Source organism: Nannobrachium achirus (assembly GCF_963921795.1).
Source record: "Nannobrachium achirus genome assembly, chromosome: 13".
NCBI classification, from domain to species: Eukaryota; Metazoa; Chordata; class Actinopteri; order Myctophiformes; family Myctophidae; genus Nannobrachium; species Nannobrachium achirus.
The window spans coordinates 15014146-15036786 of NC_137833.1; the positions used below are offsets into that span (position 1 = coordinate 15014146).

General features: G+C 42.3%; 1 protein-coding gene across 1 annotated transcript in view; it reads left to right on the forward strand.

The window, feature by feature from the left end:
- The window catches only part of mrps5 (mitochondrial ribosomal protein S5), a gene marked incomplete at its 5' end in the record, with an annotated part of 40387 nt that extends 18690 nt beyond the window's left edge, over positions 1-21697 (forward strand). The window contains 6 exons of the mRNA XM_080739953.1: positions 16684-16774; positions 18386-18432; positions 18563-18620; positions 20202-20264; positions 20373-20509; positions 20987-21697. Of these exons, the coding sequence (XP_080596079.1) occupies positions 16684-16774; positions 18386-18432; positions 18563-18620; positions 20202-20264; positions 20373-20509; positions 20987-21211 (621 nt within the window). The 3' untranslated portion in view covers positions 21212-21697. The remainder of the gene's footprint in view (positions 1-16683; positions 16775-18385; positions 18433-18562; positions 18621-20201; positions 20265-20372; positions 20510-20986) is intronic.
- Between the last annotated feature and the right edge of the window lie 944 nt (positions 21698-22641).

Below are 22641 nucleotides of genomic sequence, written 5' to 3' on the forward strand. Positions count from 1 at the left end.
ATTACATAATACACACAACTTAAACCATGGAAAATCAGCTTTATTAAATTACTGCACCCATTTCACTTGGCTTGAACACTGTTCGGTTAGGTAGTCTGGCTGTATGCATGAGTCCAACATGTTTTTTTTTTATGATTTTTTTTCCTAAATAAAACATGAACGATTGAGACCATTTAACAGTAGTTGTTTACATAAGCCTAATGGGCGTTCAAACAGTAGTTAGCAGTGATGTTAATAGGTTTTCAATGTAATGGGTCCCGGGTCCCAGAAAAGTTTTATGAGTCCTCAATAAAATGTGTTTGAGCGCTGTGAGCTTGTAGATCGGCTATTTTCAAAATGTTTGCCTATTTCTTATATTTATTTTACAATATGGCTTAGTTTGAACTTAGAACTAGGATTTCTAAATACACTAGGCTACAGATACCCATTTAATTATATTTATATCACTGGGACCCCAATTTATATTAAATGTTAAAATATTAGAGTAAAAATGGAACAGGTCCATTTGGTTCCATTTAGTCACTGAGTTACAGACCCATAAAGTTTCCAAAAGATTCCCTTTTACTTTGCTTATTAGCAATATAAAACGTTTTTATATTCAGCAAAATGTAATGGTATTGTCTGCCTCTCATTATTGTCAAGGAAGAAAGTACTGTATGTCGCTGCCTTGCTTAAGTTTCATCAAGGCAAAAAAAAGCACCCTAAGACACACACCAAAGGTTTCACTTCACATGTGTGCGGGGGACGAGGAGGGGGAGCCACCGTTGCACAGAAGTTACTTTCACTTTCAGCTTAGGACAAATGGCAGCTTTTAATCAATGCACAAGGATTTAAGGACAGACACCACGGTTTGATTTGATCATTGCACAGTCAATTATGAAGGGATTTCAAAAATTAAAACGTCTCCATATTGCTTGGGAAGTCTACTTTGCAGAAAATCGCGGCCTTTGCGATTCGCTAATCGCTAGTGTTTTTCTTTTACCGCGATGCGGTGATGAGACCCGTTAAGAGAATCGGACCGGCAAAAATGATTGACCCGGTTCTGGACCCGCTATCATGGAACCGGGTCCTAAAAAGAACCGGTTTCGGGTCCCAACCCTAGTAGTCGCTAGTTCAGTTACAGAGAACGCCCTCCCCACCTGGCTTCCCTCCCATGAACACGGCCAGTCGTGCTCATTAAAATGTTGGACAAAGCCGGAGGCACCACGGAGGATCCAAATCCCTATAGTGGTGGGCAGGAACCACCCGAGCGCCTAGAGAGTTGCATCGGCCAGTTTTTCTACAGCGGTAGTTCCCCACCACGACCACTTCCAGAAACACTGTATTAAGCTCTTTGATTAGATTGTTAGGGTCCATGTAAACAGAGTCAGGATCCGCCAGATGTAATTAAGCTTCTAATTTGGTCAGTGGAGAGACAGGGAAGGAAGCCTGCGAGGAGGAAGTGATATCAATATGACTGTTACTGCAGTGACATTTCTAGTGATACTAGATAGGGTAGATACATGAAGTGATACAGCAAATTATGCTATTAACGTTTTAAGCACCACGTATTTAGTCATGCGATGAATAGCAATTATAGCAGATATCGTCAGTAAAAGTTTGTTAATTTAACAGAGTGTAAAAATGGCTCATGCACTTTTGGTCTCAAAGAGAATGAGAGATCTTGAGAGAAAACCTGTGTAATAAATATTATTTGGTATATACAGACAGACATACCGTGCACAGTCAGCGACTGTGTATGTGTGTGTGCGTGCACATGTGTGAGTGAGAGCGAGAGATAAGCTACATTGTGGGTGGACCTAAATGGTAAATGGTAAATGGTGCATTTATATAGCGCTTTTAATCCAAAGCGCTTAACATAGATTGTGCATTACATTCACCCATTCACACACACATTCATACACCGGTGGCGGAGGAAGCCATGCAAGGCACCAACCTACTCACCGGAGGCAATTAGGGGTTCAGAGTCTTGCCCAAGGACCCTTCGACATTAACTCAGGGGGAGCCCGGATTCGAACTGGGAACCCTACGGGATTTATACCCTTCGTGCTCTAATACCAGTTTCTCTACCCCTGAGCTATGCCGCCCCTAGTGCATTTAGCCTTCCTCTTTGTATTCTGCAGTAATTCAATTAGCTGTAATGGACCCTGTCAACTTAATGGGGTTAATCGCCCTCGTGCACTGGATCTGTGTGTGCATGTGCATGCGTGCTACGCAAGCACCGGTGAAAAACATGGTGGTCTACAGAGCTCAAAAACACTTTCACATCTGCCCATATGTTACATGCCCCTAGTCTAGGGGATAAGGATATGCAACATAAATAAGGCAAATGGCAGGTGAAAGAAGTATTTTTTTATTACTTATTTTGTTTTAGTATTGATGAACCTTTTACAAAACCAAAGGAAACAATTAACAATATGCAAAATAACTACGCCGCAAAGCAAAGAAATAAGCAAAAATAACTAACCCTAATCTTGTATTTTAACCACTACATAAACTAAACTAGACCAAACTACACAATAGGGTGCAGTACAAATGTGAAACATTGCACCGTACAGTATGTCATATAAATACTATTTTCCTCAAGTCCTGCTGACTGCAGCCCAAGACTTAACACAGCCATACCTAGGTGTATCCCAGCCTGGTAATGAGTGCTGCGCAGTGTGCCCCTTTCTAGTTTCACATAGGATAGTGTTGATGGACAGGAAACTACGGGCAGAGAGAAGAGAGACAAGCCTCTCTTTTTTTGGCCCCTGGTCATGGAATGACCTTCAGTCCAGACTCAAATTGGCTGTGTTAATTCCTTTGAGAAGTTTTAAGAGAATCACTCTAGACAGATCTACAAACACTTGCACTTGTTCAGACCTGTAATTAATTGCTCTGTTGATCTCTTCCTTTTGGGTACATTGTGCACACTGTGCGTGTATTGCTACCTGTGAATTGACTAGTTTTTTATTTAGTGTATGTATTTTTGGAGTTCTTAGGTATCTGTTTGTGTATCATGGATGTTCTATTTTTGTTGTGATGTCTTGTATATAAGCAAGGATCGTGTAATTTTTTTATCTCTGCCTCTTGGCCAGGTCACACTCGTAAAAGAGATTATGTCTCAATGTGTTTTTATCTGGTTAAATAAAGGTTAAATAAAAAAAATAAACATACGTTACAAGGTGGTGGTCGGATTTTGAACCCCGGTCCAAGTGCTCACGCGATACATATGGCCCATGTACTAACTGACTGACGGAGCCATCAGTCAACCCCATGGTGAACAGTAAAACAGCCACTATTGACCAACCAATTAAAAGTCCTTTGTGTGAGTATTTGTTCAGGGGTTTTCCATTAATAATCTACAGTAATGTAGCAGTTATTGATTCTCACTGTACAGTACACTGTAATTAGATATTTGCTTTGTACTGTCTGTGTGTGTGTGTGTGTGTGTGTGTGTGTGTGTGTGTGTGTGTGTGTGTGTGTGTGTGTGTGTGTGTGTGTGTGTGTGTGTGTGTGTGTGTGTGTGTGTGTGTGTGTGTGTGTGTGTGTGTGTGTGTGTGTGTGTGTGTGTGTGTGTGTGCACGCGTGGTGCTTTTGTTTTTAAGTCTATCTTGGGGCCTGCCTGTGTGTGTGGCGTCTTCATTCCTTTTGTGTGTCACATTGATAGTCTTCCCTAGTTCTCTTGCCTGCTACATAAATAATAGCAGTGTCACAGGCATTTGGCTCCATTGGAAACCAACGGGTGCTTTTATGGTGCCATCTCCTCATATAAATAGATCCTCTGTGTGTGTGTGTGCGCGTGTGCGTGTGTGCGTGTGCACGCCACTATAAATTCAGCCCTAATGAAATGAAAACGGCTTACTGGCATAAAAGGCTTGTCTCCCAAGGACAAAGTCACTTGCTAGACATTGGCAAACCAATCCCACAGCAGGCAGAGAGGAAGAGAATCAGACAGGGGAGAGGGAACAGAGACAGAGTCGGACAGAGCAGCAGAAATGAATGTCGAAGCCAGGTACAAAACCAATGTACTGTAGGATTTCATTAAGGATTTACTTAATGTCTTTGTTAGTGAACATAAGTCTTAGTCTTAGTTGGTGACATTTTATTAAATATTTATTAAATTAACCTTTCTGCAAGAAATTGTTGGGTAATTGTCAAACCACATAGCCGTTTTCTTTTTCTTAAGGTTAAAGCCTGATTTGGACGGGATAAGTGTTATCTAGGGTCCCCAGGTGAAATGTAAAAATCACCAAGGATGTCTGTTTTTTTTATCCTGTGCGAATTGACCATGTCTGTAATAATCACAGAGGCTGTGGTGTAATCATGCAGGCTGTTTTACCTACCATAATAATCACTTCACAGACCTCCTGAATTCACCTTTTTTTCTTTTTCTAAGCAAGGGTTTTGTTTTTTCAGCATCAGGGAATACAGCGTGGCGGACAAGGGGTCCACGCATGCGCACACACACACACACACACACACACACACACACACACACACACACACACACACACACACACACACACACACAAACGCACACAAACGCACTGAAAGTAAAAAGTAGCCTATATAATCAATGCCAAATTGCAAATTATTTTGTAAAAAGGCTATGAACATGAACTGTAGGCAGTGGTGTTTTCGAAGCCCTGTGGATTTTTTAGCTGGAGCGGTCGCGTGCACACGCTCGCAAGTGATCGCCGATTATAATAATCCTCTTTAATATGCTCCAGACAGAACTTCTCACACCTGAGAAGTTCTCAGAGCGGCATTTTTGCGAGGCGCTAAAACAGAAAATGGTGGTTGCGGAGTTTCTCTCTCTCTCTCTCTCTATCGCTATCTCTATCTCTTATCTCTCTCTGGTAGCTACGTTATGACTTTATGTGGTGGCACATGCTTAAAAAGAAAAGATCAACAAGTTAACATCCTGTACCATCGCAAGTGTAGATAGCTTGTGAATCTGTTCTTTTTGCGCACGATGTGACAACCTTGTAGACAGCTCTTCTCCATGGATCTGCAAAATACATTCTACTGGATAGTCCTACAGTAGACACAGATAGACCACAGCGCTGGCTCATAGATAGGCTACTCATAGAGAAGACGAGAGTCTACTAGTATAAAGCCATGGATAAATTGCAGCTCATGAAGAAATATCAGCTGTCATATCAATAGTGATTCCCCGTGATACACCGCATGCCTAGTCTAACGCATAAAACATTCACCGCTCCGCTCCGCTCCTCTCCTTTTTTCACAACCAATGGGCAGGGTTCCCACGGTCATGAAATTCCTGGAAATATTTTGAAATTAGAAAAATATTTTTCCAGTATTGGAAAAGTTTTGGAATTTATCAAGGGTCCTGGAAGGTCCTGTAAAAAATAGCTATGCATTGTCTTTGGTTATTGATTTTGTAAATACCTCTGAAATGACAAATTAAACATGGGCCAAATTGTCAAATATTAGAATTGTGAAAATAGCCGATCTACAGGCTCACAACGCCTCGCAACGCGAGGCGTTGTGAGCATGTAGATCTGCTATTTTCACAATAGAACCGTGTTATACAAAATTCCTCAACTCGTAGTGCTCGTCAGGGTGGGGGTCCCCAGTTAAAATATGATTATTTCGGGGGCCACGCACGGCCTGAAAAGGTTGAGAACCACTGGCATACACTACCTGTCTTTGGGCATTGCGCATAGGAGTAAGCGACCTGTTATTGATCTGAATTATTGTTATATAGTCCTGGGAATTGGGTTAAATATTCTGGAAAAGTTTTGGAAATTAATTGGTAAAAATGTGTGAGAACCCTGAATGGGTGTTTGCTATAGCTCAGATTTGCTATTATAAATAATAGCCTATGCAACTCGTCTTCCTCCTATGTTTTGGGAGAAAGATGTGATGTGTTGCCTGTTGTTCTAGCTTTTGGGAGTCTCCACCGCCTCGTTGATAATTTGTTTAATTGGCTCGTTCACCGGCATGTTGGCTCTCGATCAGACTCGGAATTATTTATTTCAATCAGAGTGAAACATAGTTTAAAATTAAATAAATACTGTTAATGTAAATGCTAAAACTGAGAGAGTGTACAAATGAATGGTCCTTTCTGTTTTGAGGACAATGGATTAATGTCCGTAAAGTAAAACACAGACATTGCTTATCATTACCCCACGTCGTCTGGTAAAGCTAGTCCAATGCGAATAGGACATAAGTCAATAAATATTGCCATACATATTTTGTTGCTGTGTTGTCATACAGTCTAGTCAGTGATAAGTGCACCGACATATCTATCTGTCAGAGAGGCAGAGTGAGACATAAGAAGAGAAGGACCAGGGCTAAAAGAGGACAGAGCAATTTTTGGGGGGACGTGGGGATGAAGAGAGTGCATATGGTGACGAAGGTAGTATCATTATTATGTATTGATCAGCATGCAGTGAGAGGCGTAGATGAAGCAGAATAACCAGGGTCAAATGAGAGGATTGGGGGGGGGGAGAGGATAATGGGGGGCGTGTCACCCATGGCTCCGATCCAGGAAGTGAGGCGACTTGGAAAGGATTCTGTGATTTCATTAGGCGTGATGAAGCGCCATGTGGAAGCGGTTTCCAACATTACTTCTCGTCCCAGCCACTCCCAGGAGACGGTGGGTGACCTTGGAAGTTTGCTTTAAAGTAAACGGGTATTGTAAAGTTGGCCGATGGTCTAGGCTCCAAAAATAGCTCAAGATGTTCTTTTATCCCTTCCAGTGCCGATCCCGAACAAGTTCGGCTTTTTTTCGGCAAGAGACAATATTTGTTTTGCTATTTTACTTACCCTGAGCTGCTTGTAAAGACGTTGGTGGTCCTGGCTCGTCCTACGCTTTCCAAGGAGCAGTCCTACGTGCTCCGACGATTTATTCCATTGAAAATGGCCTGATGCCAAGTTTACAGCCCCCCAATTTTTACTGAATCTATGCTGTCGGCGGTGCGACGTTTCACGGGGTGCCGATTTCGAACTAGTTCGGCTTTTTATATAAAATGAATTAAATAATCGGAAGCCTCACCGAAGCCTGGGGCTAAATTTTCATCCAGGCCGCCGGCCGCGATCTGTTTACATCGGCCCGCGAGAGCGTCGCGCCGCCGAATCGCGCAGCCAAATCCAATGCATTGTCACATCTTTGAAGCTCATTTTCTCTGAACTGTGTTCTTATGGAAGCGGACAAGGTTTATTTACGGCTAAATTGCCGAAAATCGGGCTTCTAACATGAGTGATAGCCTATGGCTATCTTGTAGCTTTTTTCATCCGGGTCTTTTTCATGACACACACGAACGTCACTGCTACGTGGGTCCCCGTATGTTACAACGGTGGTCTATGGGAGTGACTCTGGCAATTTGGTGCCCTCAAGTGGCCTTGGCACGCATCGAGTTAACGTCTTTATTGCCCCGTCACTTCAATGATGGGACCTGATTGAAGACAACCACAGCGGCTGAGTAGGGTTATCCAAGACTCCCATCAAAACGTTCACGTTCAGGAGCCAAAGAATAATTCATGTATGGGATATGTCTGTGCTATCAGGCTCCTATGGCAAAACGGATGGAGCAGGGTGTACGTATGCCCATCTGAGATCAAAGAAGCTTCATCCAGCTAGTGTACAGTATCTCTTATCCAGAGAGACATGCTAAAGTAGGTAATCACACAGGGATTCTCTGTTATCCTAGGACTCAAGGCTTTTTATGGGAGTCGAACCTTTGAACTTTCTCTGAACAATGTGATTCACAACAAGCCATCCTTTTCCTCCATAAAGACCGTTTTGGAAGTTCTCCATTGCATATGGATCATGTTAAAATACTTTGATTTGGCCTGGTTGAGCCCACGCACGCGCGCACACACACACACACACACACACACACACACACACACACACACACACACACACACACACACACACACACACACACACACACACACACACACACACACACACACACACACACAGTCACAGTGTGATGTGTGTGCACACACACAGGGCAGCTGAATGAATTATCATTTAATTTTCTCTGTTTCTGAATTCTCTCCCTCGCTCTCTGTGTCTCTCATTTGTGCTCACTTACAGTACACACACACACACACACACACACACACACACACACACACACACACACACACACAAAAATCAATTAAATTAATTTGCATCCTTTGCGCTCCCTCTCACACACAGAAATGTACACACACACACACACACACACACACACACACACATACACATGCATGCATCCATCCAGCGCACATAAACCACAGACAGGCTCATTGTCTTGGTGGTTTAATGCATGGTTATTGTGTTGCTTCTCAGCACTAATCATTAGCTGCTCCTTTACTGAGAGCTGGAGTAGAGACAATCTGTCCAGGCTGTCTGCTGACTGCATGTAAATCAACGCAGTGACACACACACACACACACACACACACACACACACACACACACACACACACACACAGGCACACGACTATACAGTCACACAAATGCACTTATCATAGGCCCACATTTTCGGAAATATAGCAGAGGCCAAATTGTGTTCATTTAACTGGAAGACCATTACAGAAGATGCATTTTTACACTGTTAACTCATCTAGTGCCATTCCCGAGATGTCTCGCGAAATGTACTCGAGTATCTGTAGTGCCATTCACGGGATATCTCGGGAAAAGTAATATATTACTGTAACGGCGAGTACATTACCGAGAAGAATGGCCGGCGGTCCGGAGACGAAATCCGTCGCTGATTTCGCATCATCACGGCTCCACGAGCACAAAATAGTCCCATCCATAACATTGAGGTGGACGGGGGATCTCATCTTTAATGTCCATTATCTCAAAACTACACTTTAGAAGCTAGGATGGAGGCAGATGCTCGCTTATGTTACACAGTTATAAAAGCTCCCGGTCGGCCATTACACAACTCCACGTGGACACGGATCGGTTCCGGCGCACGATCCGATGACGTCAGACCGGAAGTGATTGCGCTGTGGACTTCTGGCCTTCAAAATAAGATAACGGCGGTGATGCCAGCTAGGGATGTCCCGATACCACTTTTTTGCTGACCGAGTACGAGTACAAGTACTTCATTGTGAGTACTCGCCGATACCGAGTACCGATACGAGTACAATTAATAATACAAAACAATGTGTTGTCATCCTCACAAATCTTAACATTAGGGATGTTCCTAGCGACTAATTTCACTGACATGTACACGACAATTTTGAAACCTATTCGGATAACCGAAAATTAATTGATGAATTTATTTATTGACATTAACAAGCAGAAAATAGCCTAAATCTAGCACATTTCAATCTATTAGGCTAAACCTTATTTGAAAAAGATATCAAGAGTATATGAAAGCCTTTTAATAATGTTTATACTATTTGAATCTGCTCCAAAATAATTGATTACATCACCAGTGAAAGACGTAAAGCTAGGGCAAGTACCAATTAACTCCCCAGCACAGCGCACAGCAGCGTCAAGCGACCTCTCTCATCTCGCTCATCTCTCATCACTGTTAGGCCTACTTTAAACCATTATTTATGGCATTCGCAGCCAACTTATGACTGAGACTACTTTCTCCATGTTCTCAAAATCTCACCTCAAAATGGATTATTCTTCAGAGCGGATCACACTGATGCAACAGGCTCGAGCCGAGCTGCCGAGGTAATGAGTGAGTGATTCACATCCAGTCGCCTTTTTTGGATTTGATTTCTCCATCAAAGGCAAAGCACTCAGACAAACTTTGCATCGTAGCAAGTTTTAAGATTAATGAATGATGAATGATGCTGCTAAATCACTCAATGTAGGCCTACTCATGTTGAAGCAGCAGAAAGACAGACAGACAGCCTGCTGCCGCTGAATGCCAGCGTTCACTCCGTTCAGCGTGCACCCGCTGTGGGTCATTGTGACCACAATTACCAGTATGACAGTCAGGCTCCGCAATGTTCTTCATGGGGTATTTAAAAAATAGCAGATATGCAAGCTTGCAGTGCGGCACTGTGAGCTTGCATATCTGCCATTTTTCAATAGCAAAAGTATAAAATAATTAAGGCCCTGGCTTTCACCTTGAGCCCCAGTAACCCAGTCCCACTTTTCTCCCCCTTGTGACGCCCCTGTTCGGTATCGGCCGCTGCCGTCAGAAGTATCGGGCGAGTACGAGTACAGCAAAATAGGGTTGTATCGGCGCGAGTAGCGATACCGCGAGTACCGATACCGCATCCCTAATGCCAGCCTGAAGGTGGCATCGTGGACTTTATAATCCGTTAATTTCAGGGGCACTAAATGAGTTAAGAGTTGAGTTAAATCCAGGAACATGCATGCCAGCCAGTGATTTGTTTAGCACATCACCCTCTGAAGTTGCAAATGCATCCACTGCACCTCCTACTACATTGACGATGGTAGTTACAACGGGGCAGTTTAACGTCATGCCCAGGACACACACACACACGTGCACAGCACGTGGCGCACAGGCATAATAATCTATCTACAGTCGAAAAGCATTACATGGCCTGCCAGCTGTTGTCTCTGGTATGCTAATGTATGAGCCATGGTCATAGTCTAGTGAATGAATTTTTACCCAAAGACCCAAAGAAGGCATCATTCTGTATTTAAAAGTTGGGTATAATTGTCACACTTTCCAGGGGTATACAGTATTTGCAATATCTTGCAAGTAGGATGTGTGACATGTACTGTAGGTCCTTAGAGTTGAAGCAAGATGGCAATTACTTGGCCGTTACTTTGCTTGATGTTGCAATTGAGATCTTGAAGATTTAAGATCGATGTCATTTTAGTACATTCTTTATGACCGCCGGCAACATACAGCAGAACAAGAACAACAAAGCTCAACAAAGGCATAAATATCACTACTGTATAGGGATGGTCCGATCAGGTTTTTTGGAACCGATCACCGAGCACCGATCACAAAAGTTTGATCACCCGATACCGATCAATCACCGATCAAGTTATTATTTATATATTATTTATATTTTCTAAATGTTAATGTTTTAACTTTAATTAATTAATTCACTCATGAATTCATTTATATATTTGCCTTATAGTTATTTACCAGCATTACTATGTATTTATTATCATAGCAGTAACTAATTATTCCTTCAGCACTGTGGAAATCAATACCCCAAAATGGCCTCAAGTGGGCATACTGAACGGCTGGTTGATCGGATGCACCGATCGGATCGGATCGGTGAATTTACCTTTTGATCTAAACCACCGATTATCGCCGATCACGCTTTGATCGGCCCGATCCGATCCATTGCCGATTGATCGGTAACAAGTATATCACAAACAAAAACATTGTGTCATATCATTCACTCAGTAGTAAAAACAAAAAAAAGGAAACACAGTGAGAAAGCGACTAAACAACACACACAGAGGGAGACAAATCTCCTTAGATATTAAGTTTAAGTTTATTTGATCATCACAGCATAAATAAAACATACAACAAGACAATCATATTTGAACAAAAAGCATTGGTTACACTGTTAAGATGATCAAAAGGAATAGGCTGAAGCTTAAAGCTTGTAGAAGCCTATCCTATGCACATATCCAAGGTTTCAAAACCTTAGGAAATTCCTTCAAAGTCTTCACTACGTTAGGACTGAAACTATCGTCTATCTGCGTAGCGATTACCGGTATTCTATATAAACTTTTTTAATTCATTGCATAATTGAGAGTTTTTTTGGTGGGGCTGAGGAGTATTTTAAATATCTTCTTTTTTATTAACCACTCAACAAAAAATTCCAAGAGACTTTTCGATTAGACAAAATTGATTGGCCTCATTAAGCAGTGAAGCCCCATTTTATGTTGTTGTAAAACAGTGTTGTGAAGAAGAAGAAAATCGAGAAAATAGCTGATCTACAAGATCAACATTTTTACCTATCATTTTATAATGGAAATGTTCTTTTCGGGCAAGTGGGCATGACCTTTGGGCAGGAAGAACATGACCTGTACTTGCCCCCTGTAAACTGCAACAGGTCGGCGGATGCATATTTCTGTTGGTTGTATCTGAGATCCCTTCTCATTTATCTAAGGCAGGCAGAGCCACCACCTTCCTGGAGAATAGTTTTATCACTACCTAGATCCTGCTAGCACTGACAGCTTTTTAATGCTCACTTGACACCTGAGTTCCCTCAGGTTCTCCTCACAGTGTCTCCAGGGGGGTTGGAGTGCAGGAGTCAAATCTTTAGGAAATGTTTTCTTCCACACCCTCCTCTGTCTTCCCTCCAGCTATTCCTCTCCCCTCTCTACGTCTCTCTCTCTCTCTCTCTCTCTCTCTCTCTCTCTCTCTCTCTCTCTCTCTCTCTCTCTCTCTCTCTCTCTCTTCATCTCACCTGGGCTTTTGTAAATGTCTTGTTCTCCTGCTGACATTCTCACTTCTCTATTCCACTTCATCATCATCTATCATATCTTCTCCCTTGTCTCTCTCTCTATCTCTCTTCAAGGTTCAAGGGTTCAAGGTTGTACTTTATTGTTACGTCTTTTGTACAGGTACATAAGAGTAAAACTTGTTGTTGTTGGCATCCTTCAGACAATGCAGTGTTATATATTATAACAACAAACAATATAATAAGGCAAACAACAGAACAAAAGAAAATCTAAAGGGGTAATTATAATAGATCTCTAGATCTGTGATGGCTGTTGTATTAATGTAGCATTCCCCACATGATTATGTCGCTTTCCGAAAAGAGCTGATCATTTTCAAGATAACATGCCACGATGCTTCACATTATTCCGTGCTCATGTACTGTTGTACATGTGCTGGTGATATGTGTGTTGATTGAGAGGCAGTCTGCATGAGGGAGGTACAGGAAATAGAGTTCTGGAAAGGTTTGATTTCAGGCCAGCTGAGGTGCGGGTTGTCACCAGTCCACTACGCAATGAGTGGTCACATTGTTGAGTTTTCACATCAGTTGGTTGCCTGGGAGATGGCATCAGAACAGATGGGATGAGATTTGACCAATGATGTAATGAGAGCATGGAGGTGGGAGCACCAGTTTAGTTTTCTCTCTCACTTTCTGTCATTTTTCTCTTCTATCGGTTCATCTCATGCCTAAAGCCCCTCCAGCCAAATTTACTAAACACTCTCCTCCGTAAAGGAAGGGTTGTGGTTTCCCTAATCCTAGTAGAGAACATGCAACGATTTTAGCAAAGACGGGGACTCACAGAGATGTTTTCCCCACCATCAGTTCTCATTTGTTGAAGCGGCTGCACCCACAAAAGCTTTTGTAATTAATATGTTCAAAATCCACAGCAATCTGGCCTAGTTACATGCACATTATGTTGCGGTTCGGTCTATTGACAGGATCATCTTTAATTAGCTGCAGTTTGGAAGATGCCTTTTTCTGTGTTATGGTGTCTGTGTTTATTATTATTGATTGAGGAGTGGATTGAACAGAAGCCTCTCCAGCTCTCAGATCTCGAGTGGTATCTGTTGCCTCGCTGCTCCCACAAACCCATTCAGATGTGTGTGTGTGTGTTCTGAGTTGTTGTTGTGTGGCACACACCAGATCCAAGATTAAAATCAAACCAATCTGATATCAGTGCAAGATAGCTATTTTAAGACTGGACCACACGAGTCTGACTCTGTGACCATTTCACATTAAACGACTGTCTGTGACGTGTGCACACTTTTAGCAACCCTAAAGAGATTTCCTTATCATCTGCAAGATGTGCTTGTGGCTATAGGTTAATTCTCACAAAGATGTCTTAAAGATGGACAGCCACAGCTTACAGTCACAAAAGTGTTCTATGATGATGCTTATGGAATCAATGTAGCAACAGTGATAAGCAAAATATTAAGCCACTTAGCTGTGTGTGTGCGTGTGCGTGTGTGGATGAAGTCATCCTAAACACGGACTGTTTTAGATGCTACCACTTGGCAAGTGGCTTCGTAGCCGCAAGGCCACGGGCAGTAGGCTGCGAAATAAATACTTCCCCCAGACAATCAGGTTTATGAATGAGCAGGCCAGGAAGGGGAACAATAATAGCTTCGGAAACGCTAAGCAGGCGCATTGAGAGCACATACTGTATGTACACAGATGGTTAATATTTAGAAGTAGGGACCATGCATACAGCACCGTTAAAGGAGTAGTTCACCCCCAAAATGACTTTTTTTCTATTGATTACTCATGCCATGGAGAGTAGAGTTCAATAAGATTTTTTGTTTTTTGTCACATTCCTAAGACAAAAATTAGTAAATAGTAAATTTACCCCCATTGATTCCGGATGGTGACCCGTTTCGAAACGGGTCACCATCCGGAACGAATGGGGGTAAATTTATTGTTATCAAATTTTTGTCTTAGGAATGCGACAAAAACCAAAAAATATTATTGAACTCTAGTCTCCATGGCATGAGTAATCAATAGAAAAAAAGTCATTTTGGGGGTGAACTACTCCTTTAAGCAACCGTTTTTATTGTGCTATAAAATATTATCCTTTGTTCTTTATCTCTCTCTCTCTATCATACTCCGCTTCTCTCTGCCCCTTGCACATCTGTGTTTCTCTTGTTCGATGTCGGGTTTTTGTCTACCTACCGAGGAGGAGCCCCCACCAAGAGGACATAGCACCTCCATCCTACTCCTCTGTTCCCCTGCCATCAGGCATCGCCTCAGCCCATAGGAGACAAATATCACCCTGACACCCTCCCCGCCCAGCTTCCTTCCCCTGAACATGGTTGGCAGGTGCTTTACTGTACCCCCGAGTGCCCTAGTAATTGAAAACTGAACTGACTACACTACAAGTTAACTTGTCATGAACCCGTTAATCCCTCCCATTCTCCTCTAAGTGCTTCTAAGTATTGCATAATTGAGTTGTTGTTGTGGTGTTTATCCATTAGCTGGAATTTAGAGCTATTTGAAGTAGGCAATTTGGAAGTGTACTTTGCATTTGGGGCGTGTGTGTGTGTGTGTGTGTGTGTGTGTGTGTGTGTGTGTGTGTGTGTGTGTGTGTGCGCGCGCAACTTAGCATCTGAGTTTTTCTCCTTTGTGAGCATTTGAGTTCCTCTCAGTGTGCGTGTGCCTTTCATGTGTGAGTCTGTGTTTGCGAGAATAATGTGTAGATAGCCCTGAGAGTTTGTCAGAGGCATCTCCATCTGTGCTGTTACACGCATGAGTGTATAACAACGCCTAAGGTGTGTGTGTGAGAGAGTGAGAGAGATACAGTGAGGATTAGAGAAACCGAGATAAGATGACAGTGCATAATGGTGCAGTGCAACTGAAAAATACATCTAGAAATTAGAAAGTATGAATTGGTGCGAAATCTTGTGTGCGTGCGTGCGTGCGTGCGTGCGTGACATGTTGCTTGCAGACAGGCAAGTTGCTGACTGGTTCAGAAAACTTTCAAAGAAATAGTGGAACTAGAATGTGACCACCACCAGTCCTGGAGTTCTCTGTCTATCTGCCGTCTATCTCCTTCTCTCTTCCCCTTTAAGTTTCTGCTCCTGCTTTTCTGCTCTTCCATCCGCTTTCACTTCCCTCTCATTCCCTCTTCTTTCCTCTCCTCCTCCCGTTCAGTCTTTGGTGTATCAACATTGCCCCCTGGTGTTTATAAGGCAGTATGGTAGGCAATTAATCATAGATCAGGCTGACTGGTCAGACAAGGACCTGTGTGTGTGTGTGTGTGTGTGTGTGTGTGTGTGTGTGTGTGTGTGTGTGTGTGTGTGTGTGTGTGTGTGTGTGTGTGTGTGTGTGTGTGTGTGTGTGTGTGTGTGTGTGTGTGTGTGTGTGTGTGTGTGTGTGTGTGTGTGTGTGTGTGTGTGTGTGCGCACGCACGCGCATCTTTCAAAGATGGGAATCTCTGCATCTATGTGTGTGTCTTCTTGGTAGGTATTTTTGTGTCGCTTGGACCAACCTGATCTCTCCCTGCATAAAATGATCAAGTGTTGGCACACATAAAAAAACCTCAAAGACACACACATCTGTCATTGTCTCCACTCCCCATCACTCAATCTGTATCTCTGCTCTGTCTCTCTCTCTCCCTGAGTCCTCCTCTCCTTCCCTCCTTTCTAGTACCGTCAGACCAGAATGTAAAATTCCAGGCTCTGAAGTTGAGCATCAAAGCAATTGTGAACCTATTGTAGGTTGTGTGCGGTTTTGTGAGGTTTTGTGCATACAGTGTGTATGTCAGTAATATCACTCCGTAATGAACACTATCTGTACTCTATCATCATCATACTGGGGCGGCAGTGACTCAGGGGTAGAGAAACCGTCATTAGAACACAGAGGGTTCCCAGTTCGATCCCGGGCTCCTCCATAGTTAGTGTCGAAGAGTCCTTTGTGCAAGACTCTGAATCCCCAGTTGCTCCCGGTGAGCAGGTTGGTGTCTTGCATGGTTTCCTCCGCCATTGGTGTATGAATGTGTGTGTGAATGGGTGAATGCCTGGATGCACAATCTCTGTAAAGCGCCTTGGATAAAGGCGCTATATAAATGCACCATTTACCATTTTACCATTTACCAATATAAAATCACTACACAAACTTGAAACTTCATATAATGAATCTCTAGTCAACCCTCTAGTCTAGTTTGACCTGTTTTAAACCAAAGTTAAAATGTTTTTTATGCAGGTTCTTTAAACATGTTTTTAGTTTTATTTTCCGGTTTTCAGGAGAAACCTGGTACTAAGAACAAACATTAAAGTTTTAGGGAAGCATTATAAAAATACATTAATTATTGTTTCTTTTTTTACAGGTGAAGAGTGTGTTCAACATGACAGCCAAGGAGGGCAGGAAGCGCTCAGTTAGCTGCCTAGTTGCTGTTGGAAATGGAGCCGGAGCCGCAGGTGAGCCTTTCTTCTGAAACGCATACACAACCTACTCCAACTCAGGTCTTTTGAAGTATGTAAACAGTACTTTGAATTGAATTTCCAAATAATGCTCCATTATGTTTTATTTTTTATTTTTGTTGTTTTTTTGTCAGTGTTGGTATTAAACTTTTCACAATTCACCGCCACAATGCTAATTTGCTCGCCCATACCAGAGGATGTGGACTGCCACTAATGGCACATAGCAAAAGGTGTATCGTATATGTGCTACACTCATTACATGCTATGTGATAAAAAACAATTGGACAACTAGAAGCAGTGCTCTTCCGAGCACAGGTCTCCACCAGGCCAGGCGGTGGTACTACTATATAATAGGCCAATGTAAAAAGGCTGGCATATGTTCTTCACCTTAGACCTTTCATGGCAATCGGACACTGCATGCATGATTTGAGGCATTGTGTTCCAAAAATGTGTTTTGCTAAAGTCTACCTGCTGGTGGCGCTATAACAGGCCAACGTGAAAAGGGTAGCATTTGTTCCTTGACATAGTGGGAACATGTGTGGCAAATTTCACGGTAATCGCAAGCTGCGTTGATGATTTGAAGCATTTTGTTCAAAAACTGAGCAATCCTGCAAACTTTGGAAGCCAATATTAGCCAATTAGGATGGAATATGAAATATCAGACGGTTCGGACTTGATCACATGACTATAGAGATACTGTGTACCGATTTGCATGATTTTTGGATAAAATCTCAAGGAATAATAGGAAAAATTGTGTCTTACATAAGTCGGCCTTCTGGTGGCGCTATAAAAGGCTGATGTGAAAAATGCAGGGAAAGGGTTTTTCCTTGGCCTCTAGGGAGTGCGCTTACAAAGTTTGAAACTGATCGGTGGAGTTATAGGTAAAACCACAAAAAGGCCTGTTATAGCGCCACCATGAGGCTGATTTAAAAAATTTGAAGTGGCATTTCTTCCTCGGCCTAGTGGGAACGTGTGTGCGCGATTTCATGATAATTGCAATTTGCGTTTGGGATTTGAGGCATTTTGTTCAAAACTGCTCAATCCTACAAACTTTGGAAGCCAATCTTAGCCAATCAGGATGATATATGCAAAATCGGACAGATCCGTGTCGATCACATGACTGTCGAGATACTGCCTACCGATTTGTAGGATTTTTCGACAAAATCTGTAAGAGTAGTGCACAGAAATGTGTTTTGCGAACATCGGCCACTAGGTGGCGCTAGAAAAGGCCCATTTGAAAAATTTAGGGCAGAGGTTCTAGATTGGCATCCAGGGAATGTGTGTGCTCACTTTGGCAGCGACCGGGCCAACGGCGACTGAGATTAGGTGCACACAAACTGCGAGGACACACGGACGGACGCACGCACGCACGCACGCACGGACGGACACACGGACGGACGAAGGGGAAAACATACTCTCCCCCATGCCTTCGGCTGGTGGAGACAATAATTGTGCTCAAAGAATGGCAACCAAGAGGCGTGTATATCTGAGTATTGTTTGCAGTACCCTCTGGTGGACAAATATGTGTATAGTGTGATATTGGACAGGCAGCCTCATTATAATGGTTTAGCACTCAACTACCTTCTGCTCATGTTTTGACTGGGACAGGCTTTGCGCTGGGAAAGGCCGCAGACAGAACGACTGCTCTTAGGAAGGTAGGATACAAAAAACACCATTAAATAAATAGCTTCTCTAATCCCTACCTGGTGTTTTACCCTTGGATTCCTTAGTTGTTAGATGTCTTACTCTATGTAATCTGACTTGTCATGTGATTTTATTGTGCAGGCCAAGAACAGAGCCATCCACTACCTTTACTACATAGAGCGATACAATGACCATACTAGTAAGTTACTGTGTGTTTGTGTGTGCAATCTGAGCATGAGAAATAGAATGAGTGACAGTGTATATCTCAGCAGAGATATATCTGGATATACATGCAGTTTAACTAAACCTTCCATATTGCTTTCCCTAGCTAAATCATTCCACTGTTTTTATTGTTTTTAAAATAATAACGTTGTTTTATTCTTAGTTCTCTCTTGCCCCCCATGTAAAGCATCTTTGGTTACTAAGAAAAGCACCATATAAATTTGAGATATTATTACTATCATTCATTACTTATGGCCAATATGAGGTTATTTTAAGCTGAAGACAAGGAAGAGTCATTCGTTTCGGGCTGGGGGACCAGGAAACAAGTTTCAGTCACTGTAAGGGGCATCTGGTTGACTCTCACAAACAACACGCTTCCAAAGCCAACCTGGACCTCCTACAGGCATAGCAAATGTTCTGTTATTTTCTTGTGACGTACAGTACATAAATAATTTGTGTGTATGTGTGTTTGTTTGTCCAACATTTAGTTGTACAGAAAAGTTTATTTTTGCATCACTACCCAGTTTTGCACATTTATCATTTCCCAGCTCTCTCACCCTCCCTCTTCTTTCTCTCCATCCATTCCATGTTACTCCCACATCCCTCCCTCTCTCCACCAGTCCACCCTGATACTTGAACATCCCTGTGGCTAAGGGGCTTCCTTTAAACTTTAAATTAGTTAAAAAGAACAACCATGTTGATCAAATGCATGTCAACAGATCCTCTCTCTATTCGCTCATGGAAAAGAAAACCCCCCAAAACTATTGAGAATAAGCCTTTTTTTAAAGAACAAAAACAACATCCAGTACATTCAAAATTAAAGTGAAAAATGTTCCCAAAGTTTTTCATATAAATCTGCTTTAGTCCTCAGATTATAGGACATATTTCTTCTATAATGACCAACCAATGTTCCTCTCTTGGATGATCTGTTTTCAGCCATCTTCTTGTGATGGCTTTATTAGCCACCAGTGTCAAGATTTTAAACGTGTACTGTATATGACCTCTTGCCCTATTATGTCCTCTGGTGTCAATCCGAGGTATAAAATCCGGGATCACAAATATTTTATAACCCATAATTTCCTCCAAAATCTGGAGAACAAACATTGTCCCAGAATGTCTGTACTTTCTCACACGACCAAAATATATGAGTGATCGGCATTCAAATATCTCCAAAAATATTGCTGCTTTCCCAGTTGCTTACTTTAGATTTTTGGTGTAATAAAAAACTATTAAATTCTTCCACCGAAATTCCCTCCATCTTTTAGATCTAAGCATAATGTTGTTTACCTGTCCTATTGATGCAGGTACACTGTATTGATAGATGTAAGAGAGAAGTGCATAATGACACGTGGGTCAACAGTATCGAGTCAGTCATTTGTAGAAGGGAACATTTCTATTGTTGTGCATTTTGTATATTAAGTTCATGTATAAAATCTGTGGTCTTTCTTTATGTAGATGTGATGACAATATTCCATGCATGCATTTTAAAAGCGAACCGATTGACTTGCCGATTCATAAATTTGACCCTTTGGCATTGCTGCCGTTTTCTGTCCAACAGTTTTCCATGACTTGGAATCCACCTCCAAAAGGACAACTCTCCGCATGAAAAAACAGAATCAAGGTTTGTGTTTTTTTTATGGAACGCTATGTGTGTGTGTATGTGGTATGTGCATGCAATTGGTTTCTGCATGGCAAATGCAACCTCTTCTGAACTCTCTCCTCTCCTCAGGCTACGGTCTCCATTGCCACCGTGCAGTCATCACACTGTGTAAGCTGATAGGGATAAAGGACATGTACTGCAAAGTGGAGGGTTCCGTCAATTACCTCAACATCACCAGAGCCCTCTTCACTGGACTAGCTAATCAGGTGAGGCCACGTCACCCAATCATAAGGGCTGTTTCTACCGTACTGTATGTTTACGGTTCTGTTTGAAATTGAACAATAACAAGTTTAGGTTGATTAGAAACCTTTTTCCAATGACTCTGAAGTCTTTTGAAAAGTTAAAGCTTCACTGCACTTGAGACATACAGTGTGAGTCACAGTACATACAGTTTGAAGGACGACGAAGAAGGCCAAAACCTTAGCGGTTCATTGTCAGCCTTGTCAACACCTCAAAGAATGCCCTTTGTCTTACGTTCAAACATTCAAATTGTCCTTTTTTCCTCTCTACACCAAATCTCTTCAGTGAAATTGCCGTTCCATGACATGTCAAGAACAAGGATGCTAGGTCTAATGTCATTATTTAATGTCCATTTTGTCCGAACCTGTTCTTTCTGCATCTTCATTGCCCGTCCGTCCTCTCACTTCCCCTCTGTATATCCTCGCCCTTTTCTCCTCCACCAGGAAACGCACCAGACTTTGGCGGAGAAGAAGGAGCTCCATGTGGTGGAGTTCTGCTCGGAGCGTGGGCCCCTGCCCATAGTGGTGGCGAGCCCGGGGAACGGGCCGCGGTCCGACCCAGAGGCCGAGGACGAGATCCCCAACACGCGCCTTAACTGGGACGATGTACGCACAGCACAGGGGGGCAAGCGCTCAGTGTGGGCGAGCGTCAAGCGTAATGTCTTGTAGACAGAGACCTAAATAAGCAGACATGGGAATTGACTCCAAGACTGCCAAGACTGGACTATACAGGATTTGGTACTTTGTCTGGAATGAGTCCGTCACAGTCACTGTGTATTGGCTGGTGCTTTTCGAGGACTTGACTAGAACATGGAACACCCAAGCGTATTTGCACCACCATGAAGAGTTGTGTTCATTTTAGGCAATACCATTTTTTGTGGTCCAGGCACTTGTGGTAATGTTGCCCTGTATTCTATTATTCAGCTGCCTGCAGCAGAGTCCCTGGTGGAACTACCTGTATAGGAAAAGGGTTGTGGCGCAACATTGCTGCCACTGGAAACTGCCTAGTGCACACTTTTATGTACAGTCATGGTTGTTTGTGTACAGCAATTAGAACATCTACTGTATCTCCATAATACGTACCGTGGGTGAGGACATAGTCTCCACTTCTACCTGAAAGTAGAAAGTGTCCATTTTATTTTATAGAATGTTGTTTTGGCCTGTCACAGTCATAGATACTATCTTACACTTTTATTTGCAATAAACATATGTAGAAATACACTTTGGTCACCTGTCTTAATCTTTCTTTGTGTTCTTTGTAAAATGTCTGTTAAAGTAAATGTTTGTAATGTGACTCATTGTAAAACTAAATGTAGTATATTATCGTCGGGTGGAAACCTTGTATGTCCAAAAAAAGTTAAAATAGTCATACAAGCGCTATATTTACTCTATAAGACATGCAATTATCTGTCTGTCTGTGTGTCTAGTTAATATCTTGATTCGTTTTACAGAGAAATGCAAAAGCTTCCCCCATTTTTGATCTTCGTTTGGAGTGAAATATATTTAGATGAATATAACAGCCTAATAGAATGTTAAATGTAATGTTAAAAATGCAGGACTAGAGTGCATGAATGTGATATGGATCAGTCTGCACTGCAAGATATTAAAACCTGAAACTGATCATCCTGTGAATCAGGGCCGGCTGCAGGATGAAATGACTAAGGGGGCTGTTGAAAATTGTGAGGAGGCACGTATTTTTTATATAGGCTAGAAATAATGAACATTCTTATTATTATCTATAATACCTACAACAGATGCCAGTTTTTGGGAGCTGAAATAACAGCCGCTGCTACTGCGCTGTGGTTTAGGTGATTTTAAATTGCGGATTAAACTTTGTTTCAATAGTATACTGTTATTGTAATCTCTATGACAATAATAATATTCAGACAATATTTGTGTTGTTTTTGATATTTTCTTGACTTTACATAGAATATAAACTGAGGGGGCACAACTTGCAACTGAGGGTGCAATGCTAGCCTGGGCTGGCTTCCAATTTCGGCTTTTGATCCGGTCGGGAGCGGAAGATCTCCTACGTTTTTCTGTAGTCCAAAACGGACTACACTTTGGCCGGAAACAACGACCGGAAACAGTTTTAACCC